The sequence below is a fragment of the Alosa alosa genome, chromosome 10 (genome assembly GCF_017589495.1).
Source record: "Alosa alosa isolate M-15738 ecotype Scorff River chromosome 10, AALO_Geno_1.1, whole genome shotgun sequence".
Lineage (NCBI taxonomy): Eukaryota > Metazoa > Chordata > Actinopteri > Clupeiformes > Clupeidae > Alosa > Alosa alosa.
This window is the reverse complement of record NC_063198.1, coordinates 26,633,882-26,651,381: the sequence shown is the minus strand read 5'-3', so window position 1 is coordinate 26,651,381 and position 17,500 is coordinate 26,633,882. Positions and strand designations below refer to the sequence as shown.

Sequence of the window (17,500 nt, the reverse complement as noted above, 5' to 3'; positions counted from 1 at the left end):
AGAGGCAAATTATGCCAGCAGCACCAGAGTTCCTGTCTTTGGTGACGTGCCGGCTGCTCGGTGGTAAGGCCTCTCCGCGCTCCCACTCCTGCCCCTGTGCCCGCACTCAGCCACCCTCCCCTGGCACACCCACCTCCATGCCGCTGGGCGCCGCCCGCAGGCCTACGCCCGCCCAGCCATGAGCGACTCTGCTCCTGCTGCCACAGCTGCTGCGCCAGCCTCCGCCACCTCGGCCGCGACTGCCCCTGCCACCACACCTGCCCAGCCAGCCGCCGCCGCGCCCCCGGTGCCCGCCGCTGCCGTACCCGCACCCGCTCCGCCGGTGGCACCGGTGGGCTCTCTGGCCCAGCGCAAGCGGGCGCAGTATGCCAAAAGCAAGAAACAGGGCAGTACGGCCAATACGCGGGCCGCCCGAGCCCTCTTCTGCCTCAAGCTCAACAATCCCATTCGCCGAGCCTGCATCAGCCTGGTGGAGTGGAAGTATCCTTTTCTGGCCCCAGATGCACAAGGGTCATTTATAATTTGTTTGTCCTTTGTCTTCTCTGTTTTTGTCCTTTATGTGCTGTTTTGGTGTCTAGGTGTTGGTGTTTACTTAAAGGTATTGAGAGTTTTGTTGATATAGTAGATTACCTTTTTTTGTGACTAATTCAGTTATTAGCTTGTGTGATGTGGTAATCTAGAACTCTCTCCAGGAGTATTTGATAGTTTTCTGGTGTCTAGGTTTTGGTCTTTACTTAAAGGTAATGAGGGTTTTGTTGATATAGTAGATTACCTTTTTTTGTGACTAGTTCAGTTATTAGCTTGTGTGATGTGGTAATCTAGAACTCTCTCCAGGAGTATTTGATAGTTTTCTGGTGATTGTTTCTGTGTGAGCTTTGTTGTTCTGGGACAAACTCTAGCACTGACTGTGTGTAGGTCTGTGTGAGAGGAGTTGAGAGGAAAACCCACTAACTGGGAATAGACCCTTTCCACAAGGTAAACTAAAACAATGCTTGAACGTTCTATTTGGGCCCCAATCTACTTCCTCTGCATTACGATAACATATGGAATGTTAAAAAGGAAGTCTTGTGGGGCCAACTATGATGCTGATAATGGAACTCTCTTGAAAGGGTCCATAATATAGTGAATATGAGCAGCATCACCGTGTGAATGCACTGTGTGTATTAACCAAGGGTTCTTATATAGGTCATTACCTTTAGCTCCGTCACAGGTTACCTTTCATTTTCTGTGGGCAACAATGAAATCAGTGAAGCTTGCGTGAGTGAGGAGACAGAGCAGAATATAATGAGATTGAGTTCATTCAGATACCAGGGCAAAAAAAAAATCAGATAAGAGCACGTAGTTGTTCAAGTTTGTTTGACTTGAGATAAAAGAGCCAAATCTGAGGGGAATGGCTTCACAAAGGACCACACAAGTACAGGCATCACACACAATTAGGCAAAGTTTGATTGTCAAAGTGGGAAGGTTGCGAGGACACAACAAAGGTGGTATACATCTGCAGAGGTATAGCACCAGCATGGACATAGCCTCTGGCTATCCAGCATTTCCTCTGTGTATCCTCAGGCTTAGAATATACTTCTGTTGAGCTATTCGCACTGTACAGTGTTGGTTGAGGCTTAAATCCTTTAAATATTTGGACAATTTGAGGTACACAATGCTGGGAGTATCCAGCTGAGGGAGAGATATTTGATAAGGTTTTGACGATGCTAAATATCCTTGTGGCTGTGTAAAATAATTGCAGAAGTTCCGGTGGATTCAGACGGTGTGTCTCTCATTAGTGTTACCCACTGAAGTGTCCCCTGTGTAATCAGCCCAACAAATAGTTCAGACGGAGTATTACAAAGTCATTTGGGTTGCTCCCAAGGCACAGTGAAAGTCACTATGTCCTAAATCCTGAAATACCATTATGGCACAAGGAGAAAGACATAGTAATTCTCTGAGCTTCTCTTTCACTCCTGTGTGTACTCTAGGGTGTCAGTTTTTGATTTCAATGCATTATTTCAGTATCAGCAGTTATCCCCTTCCTGCATAAAGAGCAGAACACGACTGTGCAGTGTGCCGTGGTGTGTTTGCAATGCTGTGTTTGTACTGAGTGTTATACTTTATGTTAACTTGCTTTTGGATGCTTAGAATGGGACAAACTGAATTGCATGATGTAAATAGCATGTCTGTGCTGGACCCTCTGTATTGTTCTCCTTAACTCTTTCTCTTTTCAGGCCATTTGATATCTTTATATTGATTGCTATTTTTGCCAACTGTATGGCCTTAGCTGTGTACATCCCCTTCCCTGAAGATGACTCGAACTCAACAAACCATGACCTGGTGAGTACATTTGGTTGACCTTTTGACCTTTCACAACTCTCCATGCTAGCCACTGATGCTCAGGATGCTTCTTACATCAGGATTGGTGTTTGCACCGGACTTTTTTCGCCCTTGCGGGTCAGAGGTTGTTGCCAAGGCTTAGGATGTTAAGATGCTGGACTGTTGATTTAATTGGCTTTATGAAACCATTCCAACTGCACTACATGGTTATACAGTTTCTGCATGGATTGTTTGGACTGAACTGAATGTCTAAATATTTGGCCACTGCCATGTTTTCTACAGTATTACTACTCAAATGTAGTGTGAATACATCACTCTAATTGAGACTGCGAGTTTGTGTGGGCGGGAACGTCCTTTATGGTTTGGTGAATATCAGGCTAGTGATGAGCTGTTGTGGCCAGATGACATGCATGTTTGCTTAAAGTGTTTTTGTCAGTGTTTGATTAGGTGCAAATGCTGTATCACTTGCATGTCCTGCAAAGAACCATATCCCTCCCTGTACACACCTCTCTTAGCAGCATGGTGTCTTCTTTAGACTTTTGTGCTGGTTATGCCGGTTCCTGGAAAGGATATTGTGGAGGCATTTTTTGAACCCTTGTGAATATTTTTCCTAGTCGGATTGGTTAACTTTAGACAATTCCGCTTTGTTGCTTTGAAAGATCTTTGTGCGAGTGAAATCTATTTTGGGAAATGCCGATGCCTCTATGGCTCTTAGCATTGACACTGTTATGAATTGTGGGTGATGTAGTGTTTTCACCGCTCTGTTCAAAATGAGCCTGCATCCATATGAAGCGAGATGTGGCAGCTGCTCCGAATCGGGGAGAAATGACGTGCTAATGGCTTGTGAGATGAATACATCCTTAAGAACTCTGCAGTCTAAAGCAGGAGAGTTTGAGGTCTTATCAAATGCTCAGTCTTTTCAGTCATGTTTTTCTCTCAAAGAGTCTGAGATGTCGAACATGGTGACAAATAGCATCATGTTCACACTGCAAAAAGCTGCCCACACTGCCACTGATACAGTGTCTATAACAGTAACTTTAAAACTTGAATAAATGTTCTAGTCCATAAGAACAGCAGTGATACACACTGTCATTGGTCATCACGAACAATAGAAACCAATTAGCCATACATCCATTTTAAAGACATCACAATCAAAACACGATTTTGGTTTTCCTCATCATTGGTCAATGTGAAGGCTCATATTATTATAGTTACAGTTATCATTAGAGTGTGGAGTGTGGATGGGCCATAAAGGGTCATTCTCACCCTGTTATCATAGTTCTGGTTTCATAGTTCTAGATAAGTTCTGGAATTTAATTGTCATATATTAAGCACTTAATACCATTAAATTAATATGTAATGATACAATGTACTGACATAGACAATTGGCAATTGATTCGACACTGAGAAGTTCACAGAAGCTTCTGCTCATTTGAATACAAAACAAAATAGACCACAGTACAGCACTGAGCTGTGTAAAAAACAGTATTCTTATTTCATGAAAATTACAATTAAATGCTCTCCTGATTGGCGAAATGTCATTACAGTTTGTATGTGATGGGTGGAATGCAGAGACGGACTTTGAGGGGTGAGGACTGAGAACTTGTGTTCCAAGCTGCTGTGCTATTACACAAATATGTTTCTGAAGACGCTTATTTGAGATTTTCGTATGAGTTGTACAGCATGGTTAAGGGAATGGGTGTAGGGCCCTATTGTTTATGTTTATATATAGAATATTTTGATTTATTACACAGCTCTTCAGAGTGCTGCAGAAAGTTCCATTCACATGAACGGGCCTTGCCAACGTTCGGAGGTCTGTTAAATCTATATAATCACCGCTGCAAAGTATATTATGTCCGCTGTCAATGGCAACGGGTTTTGTGCTTCTGATTAACGTCTTTCATATCACACTGCAAGAAGTCTGTTCGCTTATTGCAATAGAATTTCATCGAAAGTAAAAAAAGACGTTGCCACGCAACACCTGATCTATCAAGTTCTATCTTTGTGGCCGATAATTACCGGCGAACAATACATTATCCCTTACATACAGTATGTGCTGTAATTATAGAATGATTTATCCATACACATACTGTGTTCAGTCAGATGATGGGTATTGATATCAAACATAATTCATACATGTTATATTTAGGCAATGCAAATATCATTAGTTAGATACTGTTGGTCGACTGTACATTAGGGCACAATTTGGGGAAAATATCTAGTTGAGATTTTTCTGACAGATATTGCAATTGATATTCGCAATGATTTTTGAATGTCAATGAATTGATTCAGTTCAGTTCCTTTAATTTGTGCCACCCCTGATTGGTGACAAGAAGCACAGCACCCCTGACAGACTGTGAAGCTCACCAATCAGAATTTCTGTGTCCCTCACGCACTACGCACACCCACCAACCAGAAGTGGCATAGTCAATGAGGATGAAATGAATATAAAAGTCAGAAATGTGACAAAATGAATTGTGCACGATTATTTTAGCTTTTGCGATTGGGTAATTGTGTTGGTTGATATTGCGATTGTGATAATTCTGTTACCCTACTGCACTTTGAACATAGTGGTTGGCTGCTAAGATGCCAACACCAATTACTTTCCAAGCAGTGGAATTAGAAGCAGTCTAAAGCGTTTTATTGAATGAAACGCATACTGACCATATCTTGAATATTCAGAATAGAAAGTGAAATACCGCAGCTGTAATGACAGTGGTAGAAAAACCCAGACCCTTTAGACAGTGCATGCTGTCAGATGCTGCAGTAGTTGCCATCAAAGTGATCCTGAATAACTGGGCCTCGGTCAGAAACTCCCCTGTGACTGTTATGTGTGCAAGGCCCAGGAGACCATATTGCAGTGTCCTGGGGACTAGCCTTCATCAGTTGTGGGTGTTATTTGAACATATTTAGTTTGGTAGGCTTTTTCCAAGGGCATAGTCGCTCTCCCCCTGCCTCCTCTCAGTTTCCATTCTTCGGTCTGCGTCTGTCTCACTCAGTCACTCCCTGTCCCTCCACGAAAGTGCGCACAAACATGTGACTTTGCATTGCAAAGACCAACTCCGTATCTTCAGATGTCGAGGGATAATGAATCTGTTGCTTGTGTTCCTTAATAGAAACATGCAGAGAAAGAACTAACGAGAGAGAGAGAGAGAGAGAGAGAAACCCATTGAGCTCAGGAGTGAAGAGATAGACTGAAATAAAAAGAGAGAGCAAAAGAGGAAGGGGGCAGAAGTGAGTGGTGCAGAGAGCTGAGAGATAAGGACAGTGGCAGGGAGAACAAAAGGCTCTAACGGGCTTTCTGTCCTGTGGCAGCCGCAGGAGTTTTGAGTGGGCCGGTGGGATTTTTACTGCTGTGCCCAGTACAGTCTCCGAGGCTGTGTTGGCCCTGCTCCTCCCAGCCTCGTTAGAGAAGCTTCGTTAGGTGTGGAGGCTTGTTATAAATAGCAAAAGGTGTTTTCCCCTGGTGGGGCAGAAGTGAGACCATCGGGAGAGAGGCTAGAGGTCCCAACCCCTTTAGGGAAGTAGCATGGCAAATGGCATGATGGGAACTGTAGTCTTCACACACACAAACACATCCAACATCCTACCACATACTCCCACACATAATTATGTTCTTACATTCTTACTGCCTTTTACACAAACATGCACAGATATGCCTCAGTCCACATTGCAGTAGTACCTGCACTTGTATAGAATGTATAATCTGACACACTCACACACACACACACACACACACACACACACACACACACACACACCCTAATGCACTCACATACAAACACTCTTCCACAGAGTGAGAGACACATTACTAGATGACACTGGATTTTACAGAGACCTCCCACTAGCTCACACTGGCACTGAACTCTCCGCCAGCTCTTAAGTTGAACAGGCAGACGCGTTCCAGGCTACAGGCTGCGCCTTCCAGGAGAACAATGTTTTAACACACATACACACACACACACAGCCAGGGAGCGGCAGACCAAACGCCACTATGAATTATGGAATCCGGTTTTTCAGTGTGAATTTCACCCAGACTTGTAGCTGTTAAATTTTTCACTCGTTCGGTCGCCCACCAGCCACATGACTCCCGACACTGAGGGTAGAAACTGAGAGAGAGAGAGAGAGAGGGAGGGGTGGGGGAGAGAGAGAGACAGAGGGGTGGGAGAGAGAGAGAGAGAGGGGTGGGGAGAGAGAGGGGGAGATGGGGGTTGGGGGAGAAAGAGAGGGAGAGACAGAGAGAGGCTGTCACTGAAACGTCATATGTTGGTGCATATGGTCACACACTGTACATTCATGTGGTGTGTGTGTGTGTGTGTGTGTGTGTGTGTGTGTGTGTGTGTGTGTGTGTGTTGTCTCCAGGCCGAGTGTCTCTGCACTGGTTAGTCATGCAGGCTGCACTGTGCTGAGCGCTGCAGGAGGCGTCAGGTTACATTGTTTGTGATTAAGGGTGCTGGTGAGCATACAGCAAAAATAAGTGTGTGTGTGTGCGTGCGTGTGTGTGTGTGTGCATCTGTGTGCGTGCGTGTGCGCATGTGTGTGTGTCCATGTTCACGCACGTGCATTGATATAGATACTTTGAAAGACTACACATGTCTACCCAGATGTCATATATACTGTATAATGTATGGTTAACATCCCATTGGTGGCTCAGTAGCAGAGACTCCTGCTCTGACATGGCCCATGGAGTGATAGCGTGCCATCTCCTAATGGGCTGAGGGGGTGTTCATTATAGCCTCAGTGCTGGATGAGGGAATCCATTGCAGTAAGGCATTTGTGTCATTTTCTCTTGTATTGTGGAGCTGTGAGCGGTGCTTTGTACATCATGGGTGAAAGACACACCAAGCTAGTGCTGTAGCTGTTGAATTTAATGCCAATTGTGTAGGTTCACCATCTGTGTATGAATGGCATTTGTAAGAGCCCTTTTCAGTCAGCTTGTGTGAAGGAGTGAACACTGAAGAGGGTTATAGCTTCCTGCGTGTCAAAACGAGTTATAAAGGGGCTTGTGGTGGAGCACTGTTGTTTAATCACCTCTTAATATCAGAGAGGGGAAGACAGTCTCGACCTTCAGGAACAGAGCACAAGGTAGGGGGTGTGACCCCTTATGTCATTGCCCATGCAGGTACACTATAAACACACACACACACACACACACACACACACACACACACACACACACACACACACTCTACAGGAGTGTGCTTTAAGGTCACCCCTGCCTTGTGTTGCTGGGGCCCGAGTGCTCCTGGCTGTGCCATGGCTCTCCAGCCTGGCGACCTTTTCACTGCGAAGGTGATTCATCCGTCTCAACCTTTACCCAGCAGCCCACAGGACAGGAAGCCAGGTATCATGGAGCGCACGCTCGCAACAATTGTGTTACTGTACAGTATGATTCAAAAAGCATTGTCATAACAGAGCGCCAAGCCATACTCACCCTAAGTGCTCCTTCCAAGCGTACATCTTTGACAGCGCGTTACCTTAGCTCTGTGAAAGGCATGATCTCTCCTATACTGATGTCGGTGTAGCTTTATTTGGATTGAGTTTAAGCTGCTGTCCGCTTAAGTCTGAAACATAGCGGACTTACTGATCATAATGTGTCAGATTTTGAGATAGAATTGTCATGGAATAGACTTTTACATCTGACTGCTGAACAACCTCTAGCCATAGTGATTTAGCTTAATTTGAATTCCCCAACTGATATATTCCTAGGAATGAACTAATTCCCTGGAATGAATTGATTCCATTACTGGATGCTTTTAAGACTCCATTATGATACCAGAGAGGGTTAAAGCGGAGTTAATAATCAAGGATCTTTGATGATACCTTGCATGGTTAACAGCTGGCATACATGTAAACACAAACAAAAACACAGTTGGCACTGATAAAAGCTTGCTTAATAACGTACATATGTGATACATATCCTCTGTAAAAGTTATTATTTTTATGGGCTCTGATGTATAAAATGCTAAAAACACTTTACTAGTGATGCAAATAGATTTCTTCACATCTTTGTACTCAGTCTGTATTGATGCCTCATTATCATCTGCCTGATCCATGGTGCTCTTCATACAAAGCCTTTATCAACACATCACTACACAGTCAAAGCGTGTTATAACATGCTGGATCGTATGCAGTAATAAAGGCTTTTTTATGAAGAGTGCCGAGGACTTTTCTATTTTGGATGATTGTTACCCTTCTCACTTGAGCACCTTCACCTTACTTTGAGTCATTTATGTTTTCTTAATCCTTCAGTAGCACTCTCTTGGGTTTCTTTTGTAAAAAAAAAAAAAAGATTGATTGGTTTTCATGCTGTCATGTCCAAGGAGTTGTATCGACACGTGATAAAGATAACGAAGGGTAACTGAAGGAGTGTCATTTGTCAGAAATGTTCAAATTAGTCATTAAGGCTACGGTCACACCGTAAGTCTTAATGCTCAATTCAGATATTTTGCTCAGCTTTTTGTTTGGCTGTTCACATAACCTTTTAAAATGTGGCATATATCAGCTTCCAGTGTGAACTGTTGCGGTTCTGAAATTACCTGCATGAGCAAAAGAACAATAACAATGACATCAGATAACTCCGGCGGGCGCATAATTGTGACAAATGTCGATGTAGATTGACGTAAAAGTCACATCAAATCCGCCTTGGTTGTTCACACTGCGGCCGCATTGACAAAAATCAGACCTGGGTCTGATTCAGGACCACATATTTTTGAAAAAATCACGATATGGGCAAGATTTGAGTGTTCACACTACTTCTGAGGAAGTCTAACCTGGTCACTGGTCACTTGACCCCAAAAAATCAGATTTGGGCCAATTTTGCCTGTAGTCTGAACCAAAGTCCTTTTAGGCAAGTCCCTCCACTCGGCGGCCATTTGACAACGCTTTTTGGGCACTCGTCGGGCATCCATTTCGGCAGAAATGCGCGTGCGCAAGGCTTCACGACACCAATCTTGCTCCAGCGGCGAGATCACAACACATGATTGGCACGATGTCTTCACAACACACCATATTATTGGCTCAACGTATTCACATGTCGACGTTTTGCCGAGGAAGGGGTGGGATATGTGTAGACAATGGCCATATTGGCGTGACAAACTAGCCCTATGCATTTCTATGGAGTATTTTTTGAGTGCTGTGTTTCCACATTAGAAAGTCTCTGTCTGAACGTAGCCTAAGTGCTGTGCGGCACACCCCCACCCTTTCCCAGCCACAGCCCACATAGCGTCAGCTGCAGCCCCTGGTCATTAGTGGAGCTCAGCAGGTACATCTCTAGGGAGAGAACTGGGCCCAGCCTGAGTCCTGAAACAGACCCTACGAGCCCTAAGACTCTAATCACTGTCAGATATGGAGACTTGACCACTGTAAAGTCCAGTGGAGTGTTGTTATCGGTGTAAATATGGAGAAGGAAGACAGGAATTCAGACCGGTAAAGGAAGTGGTGGTCATTGCATGATGGTGACATATTCTGCTTCACCCCATTATTTTCATTTTAACTGCAATACCTTCCAACTCCCTTGTGGTGTGTGTGTGTGTGTGTGTGTGTGTGTGTGTGTGTGTGCTTGTGCTAAACTCAGCATTCCCCTCCTCCAATCCCCATCCCCCATGCCCTCACATCTTTTGTGACACCCACCCCCTCTTCAATGGTCATCCTTCAATGAGATAAACGACCTTTTGCTGGATAGTATAAGTATATATACTCTTATAGGTGTTAGGTGTTCCTATAGGCAGGTTGCAGATGTTCTTCTGAAGCATATAAAACAAATTTGATATTGTTGCAAAAATGTAAATATCTAGAAGCCACATTGAGGCTTGGTTTGGTTTTCAGAATTCATGTAAGCAATTGGACTTCATTGAAATATGTGCACAAATCCGATGTTAGATGTCAGTGTGAGCATAGCTGATGTAGCCCTTGGTAAAGGACAGATCAGGACTAATCTGAATGTGATATTAGAGAGACTTATTCTGTGAGACCTTGCTCCTCCTCCACTGTGCCTGCAGCCTGCATTATGTTCGTACCGAGGACATGATTCACATTAGATAAGTTAACAGCTAAAGCGCAGCAGGAGACCTTGGAGTGAGTGCTAAATACTACACACTATTGGTCTAGATCATTGGTTCTCAAAGACTGTGTTGTGACCCACGGGTGGGTCGCAGGAGATTGTCGCCAGCACAATTTATGTTGTGTAATAAGCCTAGCTTATACCATTTAACCAGGAAAGCTATCAGTTTTCTATTAAGATATAGTTTGTTTACCACAGCCCTAGAATACCTCTGAAACTGGGGGAGAACGCGTCGCAGAGGGGGCAGCGTGCATCTCACTCGCAAAATGAAACATTTCTGTGGGGCGCCTGCTATGGACGAACATTAACAGACAGTTGCTTCCGTTGACCGATTAAAATCTAGTTATCATGCTGTCAACTAAGCATAAAACTAAGCATAAAAGCAGACATCCGTGTACCGGGCATGGCTATTCAATGTGCGTCATAGGCTGATAGTTTCGATTGTAGATACACTCTTTAAAGTTAATAGCAGCCTCCTCACATTTATTATTTCGGATTTAAAACGCACACCAGTGCATTATATTAGGCTACAATTTAAATGGACATTTTAAAAGCTATTATTTCCTCTCGTTTTCCACCTCGCAAACTCTACTAGGCTACAGTAAAAGCACATTATCTTTTGGCTATTGCGCAAAAGCCTCTTGTTCTGATATTTATTAATTTCACATTGTTACAACAACATAGCTTGTCACAACATCAGTACACAGCCTTAGTATCAGGCCTACAAACAAGCAAACGTTTAACTCCAGAGAAAAATGCGGATTCAACTTTCCAAAGAAACCTCCAGAAATAGGCTACAATAAAACGACGAGTTATTATGTTTACATCGGAATGAACGGTGTTATGGATCCATTTGTCTGCAACGCAACGTAGCCTACAACATCTCTCTTTAGATATACAGGAACAGCTTACTATGTTGAAGAGTGACGATTGCGTAGCATGCAAGAATATCCCCGAACTCTCGGATGCGCATTAAAACGTTATCTTTTAGGTAACTTTTCACGCTGATGGTGCTCAAAATGCAACACAACTGTGTTCAAAGCAGGATGAGGAAAACCTGAGGTTGTGTGTTTGTACAAAACTGTGGGAAACTGAATCAGTGCATTACCAATCCCTAATAGTAGTTGTAGTAGGCCAGTCCTAGGTGCTATTACGTATCTAGATATGGCACTGTAGAATGGGTGGGGGGGGGGGGTAGAAAAGTTTGAGAACTTGTGGACTAAAACAAAATTGGTGGTTGCATGTTAGATCTGAAGTGAAATGGGTCGCGATGGTCTGTCATTTTTAAAAAGTGGGTCCCCAGAAAAAAAGCACTGGTCTAGATGGCATCTTTTAGTAGTTTTCAGTGAGGTCAGGATTAGGGTTGGGTATCGTTTGGGTTTTATCCGATACCAGTGCTAAATCGATACTTTTAAAACGGTGCCGGTGCCTGAACCGGTACTTTGATTTTAAAATGTTTTAAATTAAAATGGTCTAAAGCATGAATTGCTTTTTTTTTATTGATAAGACAAATTTGAACATGAAATTGAACTGTTATATTCAATTTACTATCAATATCTCATTAATAATACATTTAAATGTTAAAACAGCTTGCCATGCATGCACACACAATGGTAAGCTCTGCTTTCAAGTTTACCCAGTGTAGGCGGTTTGCCATAACGTTAAATGTTAAAACCGCTTGCCATAAAACTGCAAGGTCATGGACAACGGCATTTGCAAGCAAGCTAATCTAACAGGGACTCTACTTTCCAGTTAATTCAGTGTGTTCCAAAATGCTTCAAGAAATAGTCACGGTCTTAACCCATAACACGCAGTAATTTTGAACATGTTAGGCTACATGTCGGTGTTGAAGTGTTTAGATTCCCAGCGCTAGCCTAGTAGGCATTTTAACAGCAACTATGGCTATGCGCTAACACCAGTCAGCTGAGTTTAAATAGAGATAACGTCACGGAGATGGTTTCATAGCCTCTTTGACAGCTCAGTGACATCAGGTATGTAACCTACATATTTATGTTTTTGCCAGCTAACTTTTAACATGATCTTCATATTCATTGTGATGCTATGGGCCTCATGCACATGAAAGATTAATATCATGCCATTATGTTTGTTAAACACACCGTGAAATAAAGTTTTCACCTTACAACTTTGCTGATAACATTTCAAATAAATGTCAGCAAATGTCAGCGCATTAGCAAGGATATTGTGTAATATATAGGCTAGGCCTACTGTTGATGTTGTTTCATAGCCTTTTGCTTGTGTGTAGTTAGGCCCACTGCTAGATTTTCACAGGAGCTTGCGATATCGCTTTAAAGTAAGCTACTTGGGCTCACGCAAGCTGTCAAACACTGTCCACTCGCCTGTGTGGTGCACCCCTCTGGTTTATACATCCAGTGTTTATCATATGTTAGCTAACTGTATCTGGATGTGTTACTATCAGAGCAAGACGTTAGAGATGGTGCATGACATGCAGTGATGCCTCGTATAAAAAAAATAAATTAAAAACGCTAATAAAAAAATAATAAATAAATTAATAACGCTATTTAAGCACCGAAATGAGGCACCGAAATCCACGTTGTTATTCGATGCAGTTACTACCGTTTGTGTCGGCACCGGTGCCATATTAGAACCGTGTTTCGGTGCCCAACCCTAGTCAGGATGCACTGTCCACATGTGGTAAACTGTAAGCTAATGTAAGTGACAAAAAAGAATCAACTCTAAATGTGAACATGTTGTCATGTCTGTTCCTTCGTTGGTGTTTTTGTGTAGCATCAGGTGATTTCTGACACCAAGGTCAGCTAAGCTGCCCTGTCATTCTTCGAATAAGCTGCCATTCTTCATGGCAAACATGCCTCCTGAGCATCTATGTTATACATGCTGGCCATGTCTAACAGATAAGTCAGCAACACTGAGGGGAAGTGTCACTTGTGCCATGCGCGTGCGTTAAGTGCCATGTGTGTGTGTGTGTGTGTGTGTGAGTGAGTGTGTGTGTGAGTGAGTATGTTTGTGTGTGTGTGTGTATGCATGTGCGTAAGTGCCATGTGTGCATGTGTGTGCCACGAGACTGCCATCTGTGTTGATCTGTGAACACAGAGAGTGAGGAATGGAGGGCTCTGCTGCTACCTGTGCAGAGGAAGGCACACAAGAGGCTCTTTCATTGTTAGCAAAGCAGACGATGGAGATTCACATTACGCCAGTGCAGCCAGGGGAGAGGGGGGCATGTTCAGTCTGTTGCCTGTGGAGGGAGACATTTAATATTCCAAATGGAGGAAAGGACATGTTCACACTGTTTATTGCTCAGCAGGCTTCACAGATCTGCAGAGAGGGACATATTGGCGTTGTTTGTGTTGGGAGTGTTGGGAAAGTGTGTTTGTGTGTATGCCTTCTGTGTGCATGCTGGATGTGGAGGAAGTGACAGACAAATAGCTCATGATTATGGTCACACTTACGTGAGTTTCGAGTTCAGTGACAGTGGCTGTCATTTGATGGTGCGTGTGTGTGTGTGTGTATATGTGTGTGTCTGTGTTTGTGTGTGTGTGTGTGTGTCCGTGTTGAAATGGCCATGGGAGACTGGGAGGAAGTCTATGTGTTAATGTGTGTGCAGGCGTGTGTGTGTGTGTGGACTTGAATGAGTGGTTGTGTCTGGCTCCGGCTGCAGCGTCTGTCGACCCCAGTTGAGATGATGGCACGTGTGTGTGTGTGTGTGTCTGTGTGTGTGTGTGTGTGTGTGTGTGTGTGTGTGTGTGTGTGTTTAATCACTTAGCTAACTGCTCATTTGGGCTGGCCTCTCCCACTTCCCACTGCTCTTTATCTTCTGTGTGTGTGTGTGTGTGTGTATGTGCTTGTTCTTGCATTTATACATGCTTGTAGACTTGTTCTCTGCCTGTTGCGTGCGTGCGTGTGTGTGTCTGTGTGTGTGTGTGTGTGTCTGTGTGTGTGCGTGCGCGCATGTGTGCATATCTGAGTGTGGCTGGCTGGTCAGTGAATGAGGTGATTTGAAGGCTGGAGGCCTTGAGTGTGTGTGTGTGTGTGTGTGTGTGTGTACACGCACGGGGGGAGTGGTCAGTGAGTGAGGTGATTTGAAGGCTGGAGGCCTTGAGTGTGTGTGTGTGTGTGTGTGTGTGTGTGTGTGTGTGTGTGTGTGAGAGAGGCCTTGAGTGTGAGACAGCCTCAGCCCTCCACTCATTAGCTCATAGCCTCAGCTCATCTAAATCAGGTCACTGAAATCAGAGCCTGTGTCCAGAACCTGGGCAGTCGTTTGGTAGCCCTCTCTATCCCCGCATCCCATCTCTCCTGAGCGCTCACCTCCAGAGGAAACGAGGATAGTGCCACGCGGTGTGAGCACTAGGCCTGTTTTACACCAAAAATAGAAGCCGGTGCCTGAAATGGGCAGGTCTTGGTTTGGTGGTGAGTGACCGCCGGGAGGCGTGATTGGTTGGTCCAGGGTGGGGGAAGCGTTGCCTCCCTGCGCGGGGGCTGGGCCGTCCGAGCGCGCTGAGGCATGAAAGACGGAGCGTTTCTGTTATCGTCACGCTGGCCTGAGCTCTCCTCAGGTGATCTCGTGCTCAGGCATTAATAAGTGAATCAGCTCTCAGGCTCTGAGTCACCCCAGAGTCGCGCATCACCCCTCACACGCACAGGCACAGGCAGACACACACACACACACACACACACATAAACACACCCCAACACCTGCTGTCACACGCACACAAACGCTCTCTTACCAGGACACTGGAAAACAAATTCAGATGATCAGCATATCCTTTCACCTCCAACCAAACCCATCCATACACACAACATGCAACATGTTCCCCACCACCCACCCATACAGAATCAGATTGGTGACTGTCAACTAGGCTTTTGAAAATGGTAGACTGAGGGTATGGGGGCTTTCTTGAGTTGAACCAGAGAGAAAATATAATGTGAGTTGCAGGAGTGGAATATGTATATGTAAGTCACCATTAGGATAGCTGCAGAGCTAGCACAGCACTCAAACTGTGTGTGTTCATCAGTCAAGGTCACATTCAGTTTGATATGAGGGTTGCTCCTGCTGTTCCTGTGTGTGTGTGTGTGTGTGTGTGTGTGTGTGTGTGTGTGTGTGTTAGTGTGTGTGTGTGTGTGTGTGTGTGTGTGTGTGTGTGTGTGAGAGAGATGATGCTTGTGTACATTTTAACATAATTAGCCATCTTTGAGAGTCCATGCACATCAAACAGCTCTTTGAAGGTCCTCCCAATTAGGGGCCGCAGAGATGTCCATAAAAGACCTGTGATGATCTGTTTTGTTCAGCAGTCAAACTGAAAACTCTCCTTTTGTCAGAAACACAGCCTAGGAGCCCTCTTCAGTCTCCTTGTTTTCTGTTTGTGTTGTTGAAGCCAGAATAATTACATAGATTATGAACTTTTATAGGCGTTCAAACAATGTTTCTATTATAATCTCCCTGCATTGTTTATCTGTGTTCTTTGCATCACATAGTGTCTGTGTGCTCACAGTAGCCGTGAGTGTGCTTTGAGCTTATTACTGTAGCAGGAAGCTAAACACAAGCTCTAAAAAGAATGGGAAGACTAAGCTAGTTCTTGGAGTGACAGAAGTAGTATAAGGTGGCAGGATCCCCAAAAAGAGTTTGTCAAATGGATAAATGACTCTGCTCGTGTCAGGTGAGTGCAGAAATGTACTCTTCTGATTACATGTTTAATTATGTCTTGGTGGAGTGATTGAATAGGTTTAGGCAATAGTGAAAAGTAAAAAAAATAAGAATTCCCTCTATATTAGGTGTACTCTTACGTGATTACTTTACTAGGAGGGTGTATATTCAGAGACTGCCATTTGTATGCGGTGTTGCCATCTCGTTTTAGCTGTTCGATGATCAGTCATACAGATTTAAAATCCAGGGAAAGTGCCCTAAAGATTTCTCTTCAAATGAGAAACGTGACAGCGACAAGAAATATGTCGTAAGAAATGGAGCGCGGTGTGTGTCAGCATCCTCCTCATTATGCCTTTGGCTCCACATGCATTTCTAAGCAGCTGCTTCTGAGATGTATGGGGACTCTAATCCAGTTTGCGTCCCCGCTGATCTACACTCACCAGGATCTGCAGCTGCAGATAGTGTGGGGTAGTTTATCCTCCTCCTGGGCCAGTCGTCCAGTCACCCTCCCTCACGCTCCGCGCTGCCCCTCGCTGGCAAGGGCCGGAAATGCTCCTCAGCACCTGAGAGGACAGGCGGCTTGGCCACGAGGCGCCGTGGAAACGAGGGGGATGTTGTTGTTGCCAGGTTACTGAGCGCTGCGTGTTGAAAGCGTACGCGTGTTGTGCGCTCCGCGTGATGAGGAGGTGGGGGAGGTGAAAGGCCTGTGTGTGTGGAGCCGCAGCCAGAAGAGGAGAGATGGCATTTCCGCATTCTTGGTATTTGTCTGTCAACATCAAGGTCATTGGTGAGCTCTGTTGGATGCCTTTAATGTCTGTGTGCAAGTGAACACACTGTACATTCAAACATGCATTGTAAGCACACTGGGCACACATATTTTTTCACTATTTATGCCAGTCTCTCTGGCATAAACACACACACACACACACACACACACACACACACACACACACACACACACACACACACACACTCACACAGAGGCTTCAGGCCATCACCGTGTTCAGTCTTCCCTTAACCCTCCAGCTCACCCATACTGCTATGACTGATCCATCCAGACAGGACTAGAGAGAGAGAGAGAGAGAGAGAGAGAGAGAGAGAGAGAGAGAGAGAGAGAGAGAGAGAGAGAGAGAGAGAGACAGAGGAGAGAGAGAGAGAGAGAGAGAGAGAGAGAGAGAGAGAGAGAGAGAGAGAGAGAGAGAGAGAGAGAGAGAGAGAGAGAGAGAGAGAGGGAGGGGGGTTTTCTATTCAGAGATGCAATAACTCACATGTGAAAATGAATTATGCTCTTCATCTAAATTTATTCATTTTCTCTCATTAATATTGGATTCTGGGAGTCATGTCTCTGTGTGCACCATTCAGGCTCTACGGGGCTGTTCCAATGAGCTGCGTCTCATAGCCTCATAATGATAGGATATGCTTTTGTCACTGGGGCTAAAATCCAAGAGTGTGTGTGCCTTTGTTTGACCTTTTAAAGG

General features: G+C 44.5%; 1 protein-coding gene across 15 annotated transcripts in view; it reads left to right on the top strand.

Moving 5' to 3' along the window:
• cacna1da (calcium channel, voltage-dependent, L type, alpha 1D subunit, a) overlaps positions 1 to 17,500 on the top strand; it is a 79,243-nt gene that overhangs the window by 2,436 nt on the left and 59,307 nt on the right. For all 15 annotated transcript variants that reach the window (XM_048255640.1, XM_048255644.1, XM_048255633.1 and 12 more), the window contains exons 2-3: positions 3 to 480; positions 2,217 to 2,322. In XM_048255640.1, the coding sequence (XP_048111597.1) occupies positions 179 to 480; positions 2,217 to 2,322 (408 nt within the window). In that variant the 5' untranslated portion in view covers positions 3 to 178. The remainder of the gene's footprint in view (positions 1 to 2; positions 481 to 2,216; positions 2,323 to 17,500) is intronic.